Source organism: Molossus molossus, unplaced genomic scaffold (assembly GCF_014108415.1).
Source record: "Molossus molossus isolate mMolMol1 unplaced genomic scaffold, mMolMol1.p scaffold_m16_p_12, whole genome shotgun sequence".
Classification (NCBI taxonomy): domain Eukaryota; kingdom Metazoa; phylum Chordata; class Mammalia; order Chiroptera; family Molossidae; genus Molossus; species Molossus molossus.
Window position 1 is genome coordinate 99,807,586 of NW_023425347.1, and position 18,867 is coordinate 99,826,452.

The 18,867-nt window shown below is 38.4% G+C and overlaps 1 protein-coding gene across 1 annotated transcript in view; it reads left to right on the forward strand.

Annotated features, from left to right (window-relative positions):
• RERE (arginine-glutamic acid dipeptide repeats) overlaps window positions 1-18,867 on the forward strand; it is a 408,992-nt gene that overhangs the window by 249,391 nt on the left and 140,734 nt on the right. The window contains exon 14 of the mRNA XM_036256631.1: window positions 7,997-8,101. Coding sequence (XP_036112524.1) covers window positions 7,997-8,101 — 105 coding nt within the window. The remainder of the gene's footprint in view (window positions 1-7,996; window positions 8,102-18,867) is intronic.

Below are 18,867 nucleotides of genomic sequence, written 5' to 3' on the forward strand. Positions count from 1 at the left end.
CATCAATGTGAGAGAGACGCATTGACTGGCTGCCTCCCTCATGACCCTGACCAGGGCTGGGGTCGAACCGCAACCGAGGTACATGCCCTTGACCGGAATCAAACCCATGACTCTTTAGTTTGTGGGCCAACGCTCTAACTGCTGAGCCGAACGTCCAGGACTTACCTCTTTTTTTCTTATCTGAAGGGTAGCATGCTACAGATACTCTTACACTTTGCTTTATTCACTTAGCGTTATGTTCTGGAAATTGTTCCATATCAGCACACAGAGAACTTCTTCGTTCTTTATTAAAGCTGCTTAGTACTTCATTGTGTCATGGACCATCGTTGATTCAACTGGGCCCTTGTGTATGGGCATTTCCGTTGTTTCCAGGATGGTTCAATCATGAATGATGCTGCAATGAATATGCTTGTGCACATGTATTTCCTTACTGTTAGATGTGTATCTTCACATTGGGTTCATAAGAGAGGGAATGCTGTGTTGAAAGGTTCAGGTATATGCAATTTCCCTTCAGAAAACATACCAGTTTGCATTTCCTCCAACAACATATGAGACTTCCTGTTTTCCCAACAGACTGTGTCTTATTTTTAAAATTTTGCCAGTCTGATAGGTGAAATAGTATCTCAGTGTTGTTTTACTTTATTTTGCTAGCAATAAGTGAGTTTGAGCATTTTCTTTTTTCGTATTTATGAAATATATTTTGTCTCCTTTTGTGTGTGTGCGAATTGTCTGTTTATGTCTTTGTTTTTCTGTCTCGTTTTAAAACTTTTTCATATATCTGTTGTATGTTGCAAACATCACTTCTATCACTTTTAATTCTGTGTTCTCTTTTTTAATTATGCAAAGGTTGTTTTTATCTAGTCAAATAAAATATCAGTCTTTTCTTTTATTCTCTCAGGACTTTGAGTCATAGTTAGGAAGCCTTTTCCTAACCAGATTTAAAGAGAAATTCTACCCAGTTGTCCCAGCACCGTTTATTTACAAAGTCTGTCTTTACCTCAGCAGCTTGAGATGCTACCTTGGTCATATATTATTTTCCATAAGTATTTTGAATTTTCCATTTTATTTTCTTCTGTCTATTTGTGTGCCAGCACCACACTCTTTGAATTATAGAGGCTTTAAAGTATGTTTTATTGTCCGATAGGGCTAGTCTCCCCTTTGCCCCCCTCCTTTAAGTTGTTTTTCTCTGTGAATATTAGTATTAACTGTTTCAGTCCATAAAATTGATAGTTGGTATTTATATTAGGATTGCATTGAATGTAGAGATCAGGCTGTGGGGAAATGCCATGATGGGTTTTCCAGGCCAAGAGTGGGGGATGTTTTTCCATTTGTTCACATTTACATTTACATCTTTCAGGAGTGTTTGAGAATTTTCCTCATGCACATTTTCCCATTCATGTTACATTTATTCCTACACATTTGATCTTATCAACATATATTGAACTCTAGACGCTATCAATAGAGAATACACATTCTTCTATGTACCTCGGCATATTCTTAAAAATTGATCATATAATACATCACAAAGAAGCTACCTGATTAAAGTACAGTACTAATAAAGTTTACAAAGAAAAACAAAGAACAGAAAGTCCCTTTCGCCTGGAAATTTAAAATGTCCTATTGAACAACTCCTGGATATAAGGGGAAACACAAATTTAAAATGACAATAAAAATACTATACATCTCCCTGGCCGGTTTGGCTCAGCGGTTAGAGCGTCGGCCTGTGGTATAGAGAGACCCGGGTTCGGTTCCCGCTAAGGGCATGTACCTCAGTTGCAGTTTGTCCCTGGCCCTGGTTGGGTCGTGTGGGTGGCAACCCCTTGATGTGTCCCTTTCACGTCGATGTTTCTCCAACCCCACCCCACCTCCCCGTATCTGAACAAAAAATGGAAAAAGTGTCCTTGGGTGGGGATAAAATACATATATCAAAATCTATGGCAGTGATCAAAGGAAAATAAGTTATCCTAAACACATTGATTTAAATGAAAAAAATAAAATTAAATGAATTAAATTTCCGGTTTAAATGATAAAAAGAACAACAAATCAAAAGAATGAACTGAGCCCTTGCCAGTTTGGCTCAGCAGTTACAGCGTCGGCCTGTGGACTGGAGAGTCCTGGGTTTGGTTCCTGCTAAGGGCACGTACCTCGGTTGCAGTTTGTCCTGGGCCCCAGTTGAGGTTGTGTGGGTGGCAACCACTCAATGTGTCTCTCTCAGGTCAGTGTTTCTCTCTCTGTCTTCCTCCCTCTCTCCCTCCCGTTCTATCTGAAGATAAATGCAAAAATGTCCTTGGGTGAGGATAAAAAAAAAGAATGAACTGATGTGCTAAATGTATGTAGAGGAAATACTTAAGACAATTATATTTAAAAAGTGGGGAAGCTCAGGAATTTAAGTGGAAACAAGATTGTATATTGTTATACTTAGAGCAACTACTGAGAAAACTATACAGAGTGATATACTAAAACACTGTAAATAAATCACGATGGAATCATTAAATATGTGCAAGGAACTCATAGGAAAGCCAGAGAAACAGAAGAACTTAAAAAATACTATGTCATTAATCAAATAGCTTACAATAGACAGCATATAGACTCTGTCTCAAAATCCCCCTCCCCTTATTTTCAGGTAAGAGTGAAATACCTATAAACAAACATGCTACTATAAGCATTCTGTCATCTTCACCAGTTTCTCCGAGGATTGCCTGTGCCTGGGGATATACGAAGACTTTCCCAGTTTTGGGTAGTTTGAAGGGAATGAATTTCTGGGCCATGGTTTCCATTTGTATTCTCTTCTTGCATAAGGAGGTTCTTTCCTCTCTCCTTGATACCCTTCAGATGGTCACCTCCCACTAGGCAGAGGACTTTTCAAATGATGCACTGCCCAAGGTGTAATTGTGGGGCACCACAACTGAGGGCTACCCAAACAAGTGTTTCTCAGGAAGCCCTTGTTACTGATCAATGAAAGACCTTATGGCATGGGTCTTTCCTGTCTTTAGCCATGTTTCTGTTAACAGTGAAGTGTCACTTTAGAAATAGGGTTTCGCTCTGGCCGGTTTGGCTCAGCGGTTGGAGCATCGGCCTGTGGACCAAGAGTCCCAGGTTCGATTCCCTCTAGGGGCATGTACAAAAAAAGAAATAGGGTTTATAGGACCTTCGGGGTCTCTGAAACCAGTCTTCTTCCTGCATTCCACAAGCACTGTCAGTGATGTACTGCTTTTCATAGAGAGCATGATGTAAAGGGGCTCTGGAAAAACATTGAATGCCATCAGCAAATCAAGTACTGGCGAGGGTGTGGAGAAAAGGGGACTCTAGTCCACTGCCAGTGGGAATGCAGACTGGTGCAGCCACTATGGAAAACAATATGGAGTTTCCTTAAAAAATTAAAAATTGAACTGCCAGTTGATTCAGTGATCCCACTTCTAGGACTATATCCTAAAAAGTCTGAAACACCAATCAGAAAGACTATACTCTATGTTCATAGCAGCACTATTTATAATTGCTAAGATCTGGAAACAACCCAAGTGTCCATCAATAGATGAGTGGATAAAAAGCTGTGGTACATATACATAATGGAACACTATGCAGCTGTAAGAGAGAAAGATCTTTTATCCTTTGAGGTGACGTGGAGGAACCCGGAGATACTATGCTAAGTGAAATAAGCCAATGAGAGAAAGACAAATACCACATGATCTCACTTATTTGTGGAATATAATAAACAAAAAAAGCTGATAACAAAACAGACCCAGAGACATAGAAAGAAGTATGGTTCAAACTGGCAGACCTCAGAGAAGGGGGCAGGAGGGAAGGGACCGAGATAAACCAAAGAACTTATATGCACGTATACGTAACCAATGGACATAAACAACAATGCTTGGGGTGGGGGGGTTGGAGGATAGGGAGGAGGGTGTCTGTGTGGGAAAAAGGAGAAACATCTGTAACAAAAATAAATAATAAAAATAAAATAAAGGCTATGATTATGATATCATTTCTAAAGCTCTAGAATATTTAATGGGAACACCTGAGAGACATTTCCACTCGGATCAGGAACCAGGCAAGGATGCCCACTATTTCCACATTGTATTAGAAGTACAGTGCAATTAGAGGCTTAAGAAAGGGTAAAGAAGAAGTAATACTATGTTTATTTGCAAATAACAGCATATCTGGAAAGTCTCAGAGTTTCAACGATTAAACTATATCAAATACTGAAGAATTCAGTTGATTAGCAGGCTGTAAAAATAGCATATAAAAAATCAATGCCCTTCATATAATTAAATGGGAAGCAAATAGAGGACATATAATTAGTGGTGGATAAAATCCCATTTATTATAGCTTCATGATCATTTATCAGTTGATATCCTTCTACTTTTTTTTTTTTTTCATTCTTATCTGAGGACATTTTTTTTTATTTATCTTCAGATAGGGCAGGAGGTAGAGAAGGGGGAAGAGAGAGAGAGAGAGAAACATCGATGTGAGAGAAACACATCCTGGTTGCCATCCACACGACCCCAACCAGGGCCGGGGACAAACTGCAACCGAGGTACGTGCCCTTAGCGGAAACCGAACACGGGACTCTCTGGTCTGCAGGCCGACGCTCTAACCACTGAGCCAATCTTGCCAGGGCAATATCCTTCTACTTCTGCTTTTGTCTTCCCTAAACCAGTTGGGGTGCCCTCCCCAGGGAACATTTGGCAATCTCTTTAGATATTTTTGATTGTCACAGTGATGTCTGTGGGGGTGCTGTTGGGTAGAAGCCAGGAATGCTGCTAAGTATAAGAGAGTCCCTGGTGACAAAATGTCAACAGCGCCCTGGCCGGTTTGGTTCAGCGGTTAGAGCGTCGGCCTGCGGTCCAGAGAGACCCAGGTTCGGTTCCCGATAAGGGCGCGTACCTTGGTTGCAGTTTGTCCCTGGCCCTGGTTGGTCGTGTGGGTGGCAGCCACTCGATGTGTCCCTTTCACATCGATGTTTCTCTCTCTTCCCCTCACTCCCTCCCGCTCTATCTGAACAAAAAATGGAAAAAAAAAAATGTCCTTGGGTGAGGATAAAAAAAAAAATGTCCATAGCGCCCAGGCTGAGAAACCCTGTCTGAAACATATTTGATTTCTAATGCCTGTGTTTAGAATTGAGGGTGGGTAGGGTTTTTATATTTTTAATTAAGACATTAATTAGTTATTTAAGTTTAAGGGTAAACTTAAATTTGAGAAATAACAAAGAATAATAAAAGAAGAATTACTTTTTTTTAGTAATTCATGGACAATGATGGTGAAAATAACTTGTTTTACGTAGCACTGAAGTATACAGAGTTTCATGGACTTTTTCATAGACTTCTTATTTGCTCTTAATACTTTACTGATAGGTACAATAGGTATTTTTGTCCCTATTTATCTGATGAGGAAGCTTAGCTATTTCTTTTTGTCTTCAGGGATTAAATCGCTTCAGATAGATGGGTAGTAAGTTGCAGAGTGAGTACATTCTTTATATGTAAAAGTGATCTTTTTTTTATTTTACTTAAAATTTTTTTCTTTATTTTAGAGAGAGGAAGGGAAAGGAAGAGAGAGAGAGAGAGAGAGAGAGAGACCTCAATGAGAGAGAACATTGATTTTTTTTCCTTTCTTTTTTATTTTATTTTATATTTTTTGGTGCCCTGACCGGAATCTAACCGGTGACCTATCAGTGCACAGGACAACCAACTGAGCTATTCTGGCTGGGTACCCACTTTGTCTTAATTCCAGCTAAATACTGGAGATATAGATCCTGGGCCTGAGAGTTGCTACCTAGTCCATATTTTCTTTTTTTTTTTTTTTTTAATTTTTTTTCTTAGTTGCTTTTAGTGAGAGAAGAAGGGAAAGGGAAAGAGAAAAAAATCGATAAGAGAGAACATTGTTTGGCTGCCTCCTGCATGTTCCCCACAGGGGACTGGGCCCACAACCAGGGCATGCGCCCTGACCGGGAATTAAACCGGTGACTTCTTAGTGCATGGGTCAACGCTCAACCACTGAACCATACTGGCTGTACCATATTTTCTTTTTCTAGGTGTAATTTGTTACACCTACAAAATAATGCTCCCAATAGACCTTTCTGCAATGATGGAAATATATAAATCTGTGTTGTTCAGTATGGTTGGCATTAGTCACATAAAATAAAATTTAAAACTTATTTCTCTTCTGTTGTACCACCTGCATTTCAAGTGCTCAATAGCCCTGCATTATCTTCTAATTAGTAGTTTCCAAAGGAACTTTAGTAAATCAATAGAATTTTTACTTAATTTTAAAAATGGAAATTTTTGAGCCCATCTTGGCTTCTGCCCATTACTGAGGATTTGGTCATAGTTACTTAAGCCCTGTGGGGAAGGAGGACATTGCTTTTCCATTGGTGGGAAGTGAATGAATGGCCATTCCTACACGGATATTTCTCAGCAATTTTCTTTTTTAAAAATTTTTTTCTTTATTGATTTTTAGAGAGAGAAGAAGTGAGAGGGGGAGAGAGAGAGAAACATCGATGAGAGAGAATATTGACTGGCATTGTCCTGCATGACCCCCATTGGGGATTGGGCCCAAGACCTGGGCATGTGTCCTGACCAGGAATTGAACTGGCAACCTCTTGGTGCATGGGTCGGTGCTCAACCACTGAGCCACACCAGCTGGACGCTCAGCCATTTTCTTTCTTTTTTGTTATTGTTAATCCTCACCCAAGGATATTTTTCCATTGATCTTTAGACAGAGTGGAAGGGAGGGAGAGAGAAAGAAACATTGATGAGAGACACATCGATCCGTTGCCTCCCGCATGACCCTGACCGGAGCAAGGATTGAACCTGCTACCCAGGTACGTGCCCTTGACTGGAATTGAACCCATGACCCTTTGGTCTGAGGGCTGATGCTCTAACTGCTCAGCCAAACTGGCATCTCAGCCAGTTTCTTTCACTAACACTTTGGTATGTATGTTTTTAACATCCAACTCATGGATTCCCCTGGAAATGGAATGCCTATTCAGGTAGTGGGAGATCACACCCCTGGAAGCATCCTGGAGCAGTCTTGATGAGCTTTTGGTCCTCCCATTCCATCAACTTTAATCATAGTCTTTAGCTTCCACTTACCTTATGTGACCACTGAGGGAGTTATACATATACATACATGTATATGTATGTATCTATATCTATGTATGCACATATACACACACGTTTGTGTGTGTGTGGTGTGGGTAGGTGGGCCCTACTGTATGGCATAATGTCTCTGATGCTCACATTTGGTACGTGGAAACCCAGCTTGAGGACCTCTGCAGTACTGGAGGATTTTCAGCTCTATTTTGGTTTAACTTTGTTGGTAGATGGACCTGGAAGCCTCAGTACTCCTCATTGCAGTATTTCCATGGGAAAGTGTTTTCCAGCTTACAGTCATTCTATGTTACTTAAACATTTGGGAAGTTTTTGTTTGTAAATTAGAACCCATTCATATATTTAAAAAGTTAATTAATTGCTGTTTCAGTTTTCAGGTCAGTTTATTTCTTGTATGTTAAAAGAGAAAATATATTTAACAGTTATTCATTCTGCCTGTGTAAGGTAGCAGGACGAAGGGACCCCTTTTGCTTTGATGTTGTAGAAGGGCTTTAGAGGGATATTTTCATAATTTAACTGTGGTTTTCATTCCCCCCCATCATTTCTAGCTTAATATTCTTTCATCACAATTCTGCCCTCAGTTTATCTTTGTGGTTTAATTTTACTCTATGATGAAAGTGTTGAGATAAAAGCAATTAAGTTATAAAGTTGTAGGTTGAAGCAGTCATGAAATAAAAAAATATATATATAATATTGGACATTTTCTTCTTTTGGGACCTCCCGATTTTCTGAATGGATAATTACAGAGTGTGTAGCTATATTCTGTGTGTTCTTAGAGTAATGTGGATTTAGTTATATCTTCACCCACCCCTACCCCTCCAATAGTATTTTGGTTTGCAAAGCAGTTAAGAGTATTGCTAATGTATTTTTGTTTGTTTACTTATTTTCAGAGGGAAGTGTAACATCTCCCATTTTTCTGACATATTTGCTGCTAGAGAGTTTAAAGCCCGAGTGGATTCATTTTTCTACATACTAGGCTATAACCCTGAGACAAGGTAAGTGAGTCATTTGGGCCCACTCAGTGAGAACTTCTGTTTTTCTCGTGTGTGTGTGTAAGTGTGTGCACATCTGGGTATATACTAGTAAGATTTAAAAAAAAAAAAAAAAAAAAAGACTCCAGAATCCTATAGCAAACCTCTTTGGAAGGAGTTGTAATAAATGTCTTTGGCGTCTTCATATTAAGAAAAGGGAATGTGAGAAAATTTGGGTTTAGGTAGGGGAAGATAAAGACATGTTTAGTTTGAACTTACTATGAATGGGTAGATTATTACCCTAATGTACTTTCTGTCACACTTTTCATGATATCATATTGAAAACACTAGGACCTTATGGAAAGTTCTACAAATATAAGGATTTAGAAAGAAATAAAAGATGCTTGGCTCATGGAAGTTAGTGAAAGAAGAACATTAAGTGTAATACCAAGATGGGTAATTGTTTTAGGAAGAACCTTTTCCTAGAGGATGCTGAGAAATTATATGTAAAATTTAGAATGTTGCCGTTAATTCAGTCAACCTAGGGTCAATAAAAGGCACCGTATTCTTTGTTGTGGGTGTAAGAGACTGCACGAAGCTCTGTCAGGGCACATATATTAGTGTCTCTATAGATAGACTAGACAACAGCTATAGTAATAGTGTAATGGTCACCTATTTTGCTTACCTTTTTCTTTAGAATACGGTGAATTTGAACTTTTCTTTTCTTTTCTGAAGTTTACCCTGTTCCAATGATGAAGCTGACCAATGGTAATATTTCAAAAGTGTCTTATATTTTGAATTGTTTATTTTACATATGCATTTATTGACTGCCTGGTCATGTCTTCCTGTTGCCTAGATGAAGTGTGGAACAGTTGAACTTGGATTTCTGTTTAGATACAAAGGAGTCTGTTATTTCAGTGATGTCATGTTTATTTAACTATTTGATATATAGCTGTCACACTGCACAAGCTAGATTGTATCAGTGAATTGACTAAATCACTTTTGTGTTTTATGTTTAGCTCTTAGATTGATCACAACCAACCTAATTATGTTTTACTAGTTTTGTTTTGCATCTGTTTTTGCTGAATGTTTATTAAAAGAGGTATGAAACTTAGCTGTGTAAGCTAGAGACTCATTGTGCATTGCTGGCAGTCATTCAGAGTGATACTTCCCATCTGTTTTAAAATACGGGTTAGGTATGCAGCAGGATATTCTTTGTCTTTCACCTGGAAAAACAACACAAGGCCTGTAAAATGTACTTATAGGCCCTGCTTCCTGAGTCACTTCTGTTAGTGCTTTGACTTCCTAGCCACAATTTTTTCATCTCTGTTCTTGTGTTCCCCATGTCCATCTTGTGCTTGGTTTATTGTAAGTGCTATAGGGGTGTTGGATAAATTGAAGTGAACAAATATTTGAATGTGGCAGATCTCAAACTTCTCACAAAGTGAGTAAAAATTTGCATCTGTGGAGCCAGTGTGATGCACTGCCCTATTTCACCCTGAACTTTTAGACCTCTGAGCCCAGGGTTGGGTGTACAGTTCCCGTAGCTGCTCAAATGATCAAGAGAGTGTATGTAATTTAACAGACTATAGAAAAACTATGCTTTCTCCACCTGATGATGCACGGCCCAATCTTTACAATGCTCAGGGTGTGTATCCTTGTAGAACTTTCCTCTGATACCTCTATTTCTGTGTTTTTTCAAGTTTGTGAAGAATGGGACTGTGTGGTGAGCTGTTTAGTCCCCATTTGAAGGAGTGGAACTAGCATGTAATTGTGGCTGCAGTGGTGCTGTGTGCTGACTTGCAGTGAGTGCCCTGAGTCCGTTAGAGAGGAACTGTCAAACTGTGGTAACAGTTCTGGGGGAGGTAGTGCATGCATGGGTAAGACCACTGGAAGGTAAAGAATGGTGATTCTTTGACTGCAAACGTTGATGACTATTCTCCTCCCCTTAAATAATGCGGGAACTTTGCTCTAAGTAAGCAGTTGAAACAGAATCTCAAGATAGAATTAATATTTCTCAAAGCAGATTTTTTTATAGTAGTTAAAAGTTGATTAGTGTAATTTTCCACAACTTATTTAGCACATTAGCCAGCATTGAAAGTTTGGAATTTTTTTTCACATTTATTGCATAAGGCACTCACTGCAAGTCAGCACACAGCACCACAGCACCCACGATTCCATGCTAGTTCCACTCACTGCAAACCCCAATGTTTGGCCGCCTTTTTATAGTTGCCCCTAACCTGGTTATTATATTTCTGAATGTTGTGTCTTGTCATGGACCTGGTTGTACAGAACTTTTGGGTTTAATAGTATTAGTTTGTTGAACACGTGTAATAGGGGGAAACAGACTTGTCACTGCCTTTAAAATTTGAGCGATGCACAATCTCTTCTCTTTACTTCTGAAATCTGAACACTGAAAAAAATCAAAAGATTTTCATGTTACGTTAGGTGCTGACACTCATTTGATGGCCCCACTTAACGTGAACCTATATGAGGCTATTTAATTTTTAATTTTGTTCACTGTGTGTGAGTTTATACAACTTGTGCAGAAAAGAGTAGTGATCATTCTTCAGATACTATCTATCGGGTGTTACATTAACTGTAGTACCTTTCTAAATCCAAAAAGTTCTGAATTCTGAAAAACCTCTACCTGAGGATCTTAGCTAAGAGATTGTGACACTGTATTTTTGCTAGCCATGATGTTGAAGGAACAACACTTAATTGGGGAAAAATAAATTGGGGGCAGATGTTTCTAGCTTCAAGTAAGATACAAGCTATAAGGGGCTGACAAATGAGAGAGGCTTGAATATAATGCTGGCCTAAACTTTGAACCCTTAGGTAATGGGGCTTCACTTTTGGAGGTTCTTTTTTTGACATTTCTGCACTCAGGGAATGTTCAGTTTTGCTATGTGCACAAGATTCATTCCAAATTTACTTATATAGTTAGAATATTCTGACTCAGTCCAGTGAGCTAGGAGGGGAAGTAATGGTGAATTGGAGTCCCCAAAAGAAAAACTAGAGTGGCCATTTGAGAGGAGATGCCTTTATCTTTAAATTATGAAGCATGAACTTTCCCAAAGACCAATCCATTTGTTTTCCTTTGCTAAAAAGAGTTATTTAGGTCCCCAAAGTACATTTAAGGATAGCGAAGGAAACATATAATTTTTGTTTGAACCAGTTTGGCACAGTGGTTGAGCGTCGGCCTGCGGACCAGAGAGTCCTGGGTTCGTTTCCCACTAGGGGCACGTACCACAAAAAGAAAAAAGAAAAAAAAAAAAGGAAAGAAACATAATTTAAAGTGTAGCATTTTATGTTAATGATCACTGATATATTTTCTCATTTTCTTCTTTCTCCCCTCTCCCCCAATACTGTCTTTCTTGGGTCTGTAGCATGAAACATCTGATTATATTCTTGGTTCTTTATTTTTTTTTAGCATGAATCTTCTCTTAGTAATCAGGTGGAAATCAAGTTGAGGGTTCAGATCTAATCTTCTGTCTTACCCAGGAGAGAATGTTCTTGATCACTTGCAATCAGCTGTACCCTCTCTACTTTTCTTCTTCCAGGGAGGAGCTTTTTTGTTTTAAAGTAATAATGAGGCTTAAGGATTATTATTATTGTATTTAGTAGCAATCATAAATTGAGGCATTTGCAAGATCTTACATTTAATTTCTCCTGGACCGACAATGGCAATAATGTTACTGATAATAGCTAGTTAGTGAGTATTATGTGCTTAACACTACTCTGAGTGTTGTACTTGCATGATTCATTTTATTCCACTTTGTTTTGAAACAGTCTCAATCTTACAGAACAATTGTAAGTACAATAGATCTTTTTTTTTTTTAATCCTCACCCGAGGACACTTTTCCATTTATCTCCAGATAGAGTGGGAGAAGGAAGGAGAGAGAGAGAGAGAGAGAAACATCAATGTGAGAGAGGCACATATTGGTTGCCTCCCTCACGACCCGGACCAAGGCGGGGAACTGAACCACAGCCAGAACTGCAGCCAAGGTACGTGCCCTTGACCGGAATGGAACCCGAGATTCTTTGGTCTGCTGTCCGATGCTCCAGCTGCTGAGTTCGATACTCCAACCACTGAGCCAAACTGGCCAGGGCAAAGACCTTTTTCTAACTGAAGCATTTGATAGTATATTGTCACCATGAGGCTATTTCACACTATAATATTTTGTGTATTTCTTGTGAACAGGGGCATTTTTTGTTGTTAATCCTCACCTGAGGATATTTTTTCATTGATTTTTAGAGAGAGTGGAAGGAAGGGCGGGAGGGAGGGGTAGAGAGAGAGAGAGAGAGAGAGAGAGAGAGAGAGAAACATCAATGTGAGACAATTCAATTGGTTACCTCCTGGTTGAACCCGGACTGGGGCTGGTGATCGAACCTGCAACCCAGGTACATGCCCTTGACTGGAATCAAACCTGTGACCCTTCGTACCTCGGGCCAACTCTCTAAGCACTGAGCAAAACCAGCCAGGGCAAAGGGGGCTTTTTCTTACATAACCACAAGATAGCCCTCACAAATCAGGAAATTAAAAGTGAAATATTAGCCCTGGCCAGTTTGGCTCAGCGGTTAGAGCATCGGCCTGCGGTCCGGAGAGACCCGGGTTCGGTTCCCGCTAAGGGCACGTACTTCAGTTGCAGTTTGTCCCCGGCCCTGGTTGGTCGTGCGGGTGGCAGCCACTCGATGTGTCCCTTCACGTCGATGTTTCTCTCTCTCTCTCTCTCCCTTCCTCTCCCTCCCTCCCACTCTATCTGTACAACAAATGGAAAAATATCCTCGGGTGAGGATAAAAAAAAAAAAAAAGTGAAATATTATTACCATGGATTTTTCAGACACCACTCAAATTTTATCGCTTTTCCCACTAAAGACCTTTAAAGCAAAAGGGTATATAGTTCAGCATTATGGATTTAGTTGGGATGTCTGTTTAGTCTCCTTTAATCTTGAACAGTTTTTTAGTCTTTTCTTCAGTTTATTTCCTTAGTACTTTTGAAGATTATAGGCTAATATTTTGTAGACTGCCTGTCAGTTTGCATCTATGATGGTTCCTTGTTATTAGATTTAGAAAATCTATCTTTGACAGGGATTGCGCAGAAGTCATATGTTCTTTTTTCTGCTTTCTATCAATCACTACACAGTTCTAGTTTGTCATATTGCTAGTAATGTTCACGTTGATCAGTTGATTAAAGCGTTGTCCGCCAACTCTGCAACTGTAAAATTTCTTTTTCTTTTTATAATTAATGACCATTTTGTGGAAGTTTGCTTTGAGACCATATAGATATCTTCTTCCTCATCAAACTCTCAACTTACTTATTTATATCAGGATGGTTGATGGGTTTCTGTTTTATTCAGTTGTTTATACTCTCTTGTTATCATTACTCATTTTGAAGTCAATTTGTCACAGATTTTGGAGAATGATACTTAAAAATCAAGATCTGGAGTTAGATGTGCTCATTATTTTGTGTCACTACTCTTAGGCCTTTGAGTAAACAGAGCTAGGGGTGTGTGTGTGTGTGTGTGTGTGTGTGTGTGTACATCTGTATTTCTGTACCTTTGTGTATCCATGACTTCATACCAAATTCTCTAATTCTAATCTAATGTCACAGAGTTCTTACTACTTTTTACCTTTTCTATTTCTTTTAAAATTCTCATCTTTAACAGTGAAAAACCTTATTTTATTATTCTTAATATCTTTACTTCCAATTTTCTATCACTGACAAGTGCATGGGTTTTGACTTGAGTTGTATCTTCAGTAGATTTAGCATTTATATTTCTTTTGTTTTAATTTATTGATTTTTAGAGAGAAAGGAAGGGAGAGGGCAAGAGAAAGAGAAACATCAATGTGAGAGTGAGATCTCGATTGGCTGCCTCATGCATATGCCCTTCTGAGGATTGAGCCCATAACCTGGGCATGTGTCCTGACTGGGAATTGAACTGGCAACATTTCGGTGTATGGTACAATGCCCAGCATTCTATATTTCTTAGTGTGACCTCAAGGAATCAAATTTATGATGTCATCTGTTCAAGGTGCATCAGATAACGTCTATTCCTACCTTATAATGAATGCTCACCCTGTTTTAGATCATTTAATTTAATTCCCATAATAACTCAGTGATGTTGGTACTGTATTTTATAAAGGAAGACATTGATATTATATTAAATAAGGGCCTAAGGCATACAGTCAGTAAATAGGAAATCCCAAGCCTATTTGATTCCAAAGCTTCTGCTCTTAACTTCTATGATTTCATTATAGATTGATTCATGTACAACTTACTTTTCTTCTAAATGTGTTGGAAAATATTGTAGTTTTTCTAATGAAGAAAAAAATATGTGCTCATATTTTTAACAAATACAAAAGTTGGAAAAGCAAACCAAAATAATAACATAATTCTGTAACCTATATTTTTGGTTTTCCTTGAATATACATTTATGTGTGTGTTGATATATGTGTATGTATTAAGATTGCAATTAAAATACTTTTTATATATGATATACATATAACCATGCATTCCTTTATTAGATACTCTTCTGTATAAACTTAGTACCAAGTTATTAAACATTTTACAAAAATATTTATAATGAACACCTTGTATACCATCAAAGGGATATCCTATAATTGATCTATTCTCATATTTTGAACATCTGTGGGTTTTCCAATATTTGAATAACATTGTGACCATCTATTTTCAGTGTAATTCTTTATACTGCAGCTGAAAAGTGGCATAGAGCTCCTTTATTTCAATTAATTTGGAATTGAGGTATTTCAGGATTGAGTTCTATGTTCATAGAGTCACCTTTTTTACTTATCAGAGCTGGAAGAAAGAATAAGTGGGTAAAAAATGCATGCCTCCACCCTTTAAAGGTATTCTTCATAACTTGTACAGGACACCTTTTTGTTCACATTAGACGAAAAAACAGTTACACTCCTGCTTTACAGGTGCATTCTACCAGTGTTCCAGAGTACAGAGGAAGGTTGTGTAGGTTCCCTGAGTTATTTTATGAGGCTAGTAAACCTTTATACTAAAGCCAGATAAAAAAATACAATTCATAGATCAGTCTTACTTATGGACATGTGTGTAAAATGTTTAAGTACATTATAAGACAATGGAGTCTAGTAATGCATTTAAAAATATACTTGGCTAAGTTGGGCAAGAATGGTTTAATAAAATATATCCATTAACATATTTTACCACTTTAAAATATTGAAGAAGAAAAAATATGCAATCATTTTATTGTAGAAAAAGCACTTGATAAAATTTGATACCTTTTCAATAGTAAGGGGGGTGGGGAAGGGGGAGGTGGTGCTCTTACAAATGGATGGTAGAATGAAACTTTCTTACTCTTAGGGAATACTTACCAACAAGATGCAACAGGCACCACACTTAAGGTAGGGTGTTGGGAGTATTCCATCTAAAGTCAGAGAAAATGTAAGGGTTCCCATATCCATGAAGACATAAAAGAGAAATATGTGAGAACTGGGAATGAAGAAATGAACCTTTATGAATACAGTGTAATAAATTTATCTGAGAAAATGTGAGCACATTATTAAAACTGATAAACTAGTGTGCTTGCTGGATATAAAATTGATATATATAAAACTCAGTTCCATTTTTACACTGGTGACATCAGAAATAACATTTAAATAAACTGAAAGCTTCATTTATTGATGTGAAGTTAGGACTAATTAGAGGTCAAATAGAATAACTTTTTTCAAGTGTTTTCCTTTAAAGTTTCCTTAATTTTCATTGCTATTTTTGCTTTATAATTTCTTATTAGTAAATAAAACATTTTAGACACTATTATAATTCTGATAACTAGAAAACTCTTTTTAAAAAATAAGACCTAGGAAACTTCCATGTTACAATTCTGACTTTACTTATTTAAAAAAATATTTTTATTGATTTTTTTTCTTTAAGAGGGGAGTGGGGAGAGAGGAACATTAATGAGCTGCTTCCTGCACACCCCCTTCTGAGACTCAAGCCCACAACCTCACAACCAGGGCATGTGCCCTGACTGGAAATTGAACCAGCAACCTTTTGGTACATAGGACAAGGCTTGGTCAGTGGAAACAGAGCCCATTTCTAGAACTGTAATTTATGATTAAATGTGGCACATTGCCTTACTTAAATACCACACCACTAGGTTTCAGGGCTCCTTGATTTTCTGTGACAAGAAGGAGGACTGAACCCATATTCTGAAGTTGAACTGAACTTGGAGCTAGCTGAGTGTTAAGTGGATTCAGTTTGGGTATTAGAGCTCAGTGGAAGCAGGTAGCCAGGCAGGTCAGGTCACTCATTGCCACTAGTGTGTCCACTCTTCAGACTCCATAAGAACTGATAGTTGAAGATGAGTGGAAGTAGTTTTTGTTTTTTGACATATTTTTAAATTTTCAGTTTGGAATTTTATATACATAAAGAATTGATGAGTTTAGTACATAGAACTACCATATAGCGTTTCCCCCAATTCTCCAAATGTTAATATTTTGTAATATTTGCTATTTTATTTTTATTGATTTTGTTATTTATTTTTTTTAACTTTATTACAGTTTTGCTTTATTATCTCTGTTTTTGTCATATTATTTTCCATATTTGCTTCATTACTATCTCTCTAGTGTTTTCCTTTCCTGAAATACCTGGAAATGAGTATCAGACACCAAGCTTCTCTTTTCTGTAAATATTGTGACATATTTTCTTTTTAAAACAATTTTTTAAAAACATGGTTTTATTGCCTGGCTGGTGTGCCTCAGTGGTTGAGCATCGACCCTGTACCAAGAGGTCGCCAGTTCGATTCCTGGTCAGGGCACATGCCCAGGTTGTGGGCCAAATCCCCAGTGGGGGGCATGCAATGTTTTCTCTCATTGATGTTCCTGTCTCTCTCTCTCCCTCTCCCTTCCTCTCTCTCTAAAATCAATAAAGAAAAAAAAAAATTAAAACAGAATATGGTTTATTGAATTTTTAGAGAGAGGAAAGGAGGGAGAGATAGAAACATCGATGTGAGAGATACACCAATTGTCTGCCTCCTACATGCCCCCTACTGGGGATCCAGCCCACAACCCAGGCATGTGCCCTGACCAGGAATCTAACCAGAACCTCTCAGTCCATGGGATGATGCTCAATCCACTGAGCCACCCCAGCTGGGCTGCAGTATATATTTTCCAAGACCAAGAATATTCTCTTATACAACCATTGTATGGTTATCAAAATCAGGAAAGGTTACATTGACATAATACTGTATAGTCTAATATAGTCCCTATTGAAATTTTGCCAGTTTTTCAATTATCGACGTTCATAAAAATTTCCCCCTATGATCACACATTGGCATTTAGTTGTTGTGTCTCTTTATATCCTTGGCCTGTCTTTTGTTTTCATAACATGTTTCTTAGGCCTTTTTGGTTTTTATGGCATTGACTTGTGGAAGACTAGAAACCAGTTTTGTTGAATATTATTCCATTTGGGTTTGTTCCCTGTTTCCTTGTGATTGGATTTAGGTTATGTAACTTTTGCCAAGAAATACTGTATAAGTGATATTGTGCCCGTCTCAGTGCATCAGATGTTTTATGTTTTTTTGGTTTATGTTTGTTTGTTTTATGTTTTTTTGGTTAATCCTCACCTGAGGCTATTTGTTCCATGGATTTTTAGAGTGGAAGGGGAGAGAGAGAGAAACATTGATGTAAGAGAAACAGATCCATTGACTGCCTCCTGCATGACCCCGACTGGGCTGGGAATCGAACCTGCGACCCTTTGGTCTTCGAGCTGACGCTCTAACCACTGTGCCAAACAGAGCAGATGAAGTTTTTGAGATACAAAATAAGAGAGTTGAGTGGTTACAATTAAGATGATTTTGATACGTTTCTTGCCCCCAAAGAGCTTAAAACCTGTTAAGAGAGGGGAGTTACCCCAGAAGAAGCTGTGATGAGTTAAGGTACAGAAAGACAGGAACAAAATTCTCCCACATTTCCAAGCCAGTTCTGTAAGGGGGTATCTCCAGAGAGGGGCCAGTTGTAATTGCGGTCAAATGGGTAGATTCTCCTCATGAAGCGTTGTGAAAGAGAAGGGAATCAAGCCCTGGAGTATGCTGCCACTGAGGGGTGGCAGGGGACGGGGGTTTGTCTAATTGGTATGTAAAGGACAGCTGTAAGGAGACAGTGTCAGGAAAGACAATGAAGAGGACGTTGAAATAGTCTGGGGTCACTATTGGAACCCAGTGTTGCAAACGAAAGGCCAGCCCTGGCCAGTTTGGCTCAGCGGTTAGAGTGTTGGCCTGTAGACCAATGAATCATGGGTTCGATTCCGGTCAAGGGCATGTACCTCCGTTGCGGTTTGTTCCCGGCCCTGGTCGGGTCACGTGGAAGGCAACCAGTCAATGTGGCCTCTATCACATCGATGTTTCTCTCTGTCTCTCTCTCGCCCTCCCTCCCACTCTATCTGATAATAAGTAGAAAAATATTCTTAGGTGAGGAATAAAACAAACAAACAAAACAAAAACAAAACAAAAAGGCCATCAGATGTTGGTAACTTGTCCTTAATGTTACTCAGAGCCTTTGTGGGACCAAAACTATAGTCCATGTTTCTTGACTTGCTATTATAGTGAGGGTGTTGTGCTGTGTTCTATGGAACAGTTCCATGGTTTTTTCAGAGTAATGATGAGTTTATTATTATCTTCGGTTGCTTTCTCCAAGGAAGCATTTTCCATGAGAAGGGGTATGATGGTTTTGGTTGGTTGGTTGGTTGGTTGGTTTAAATACACATTTGAAAGAAATAATTTGGTGGTCATATTTATAC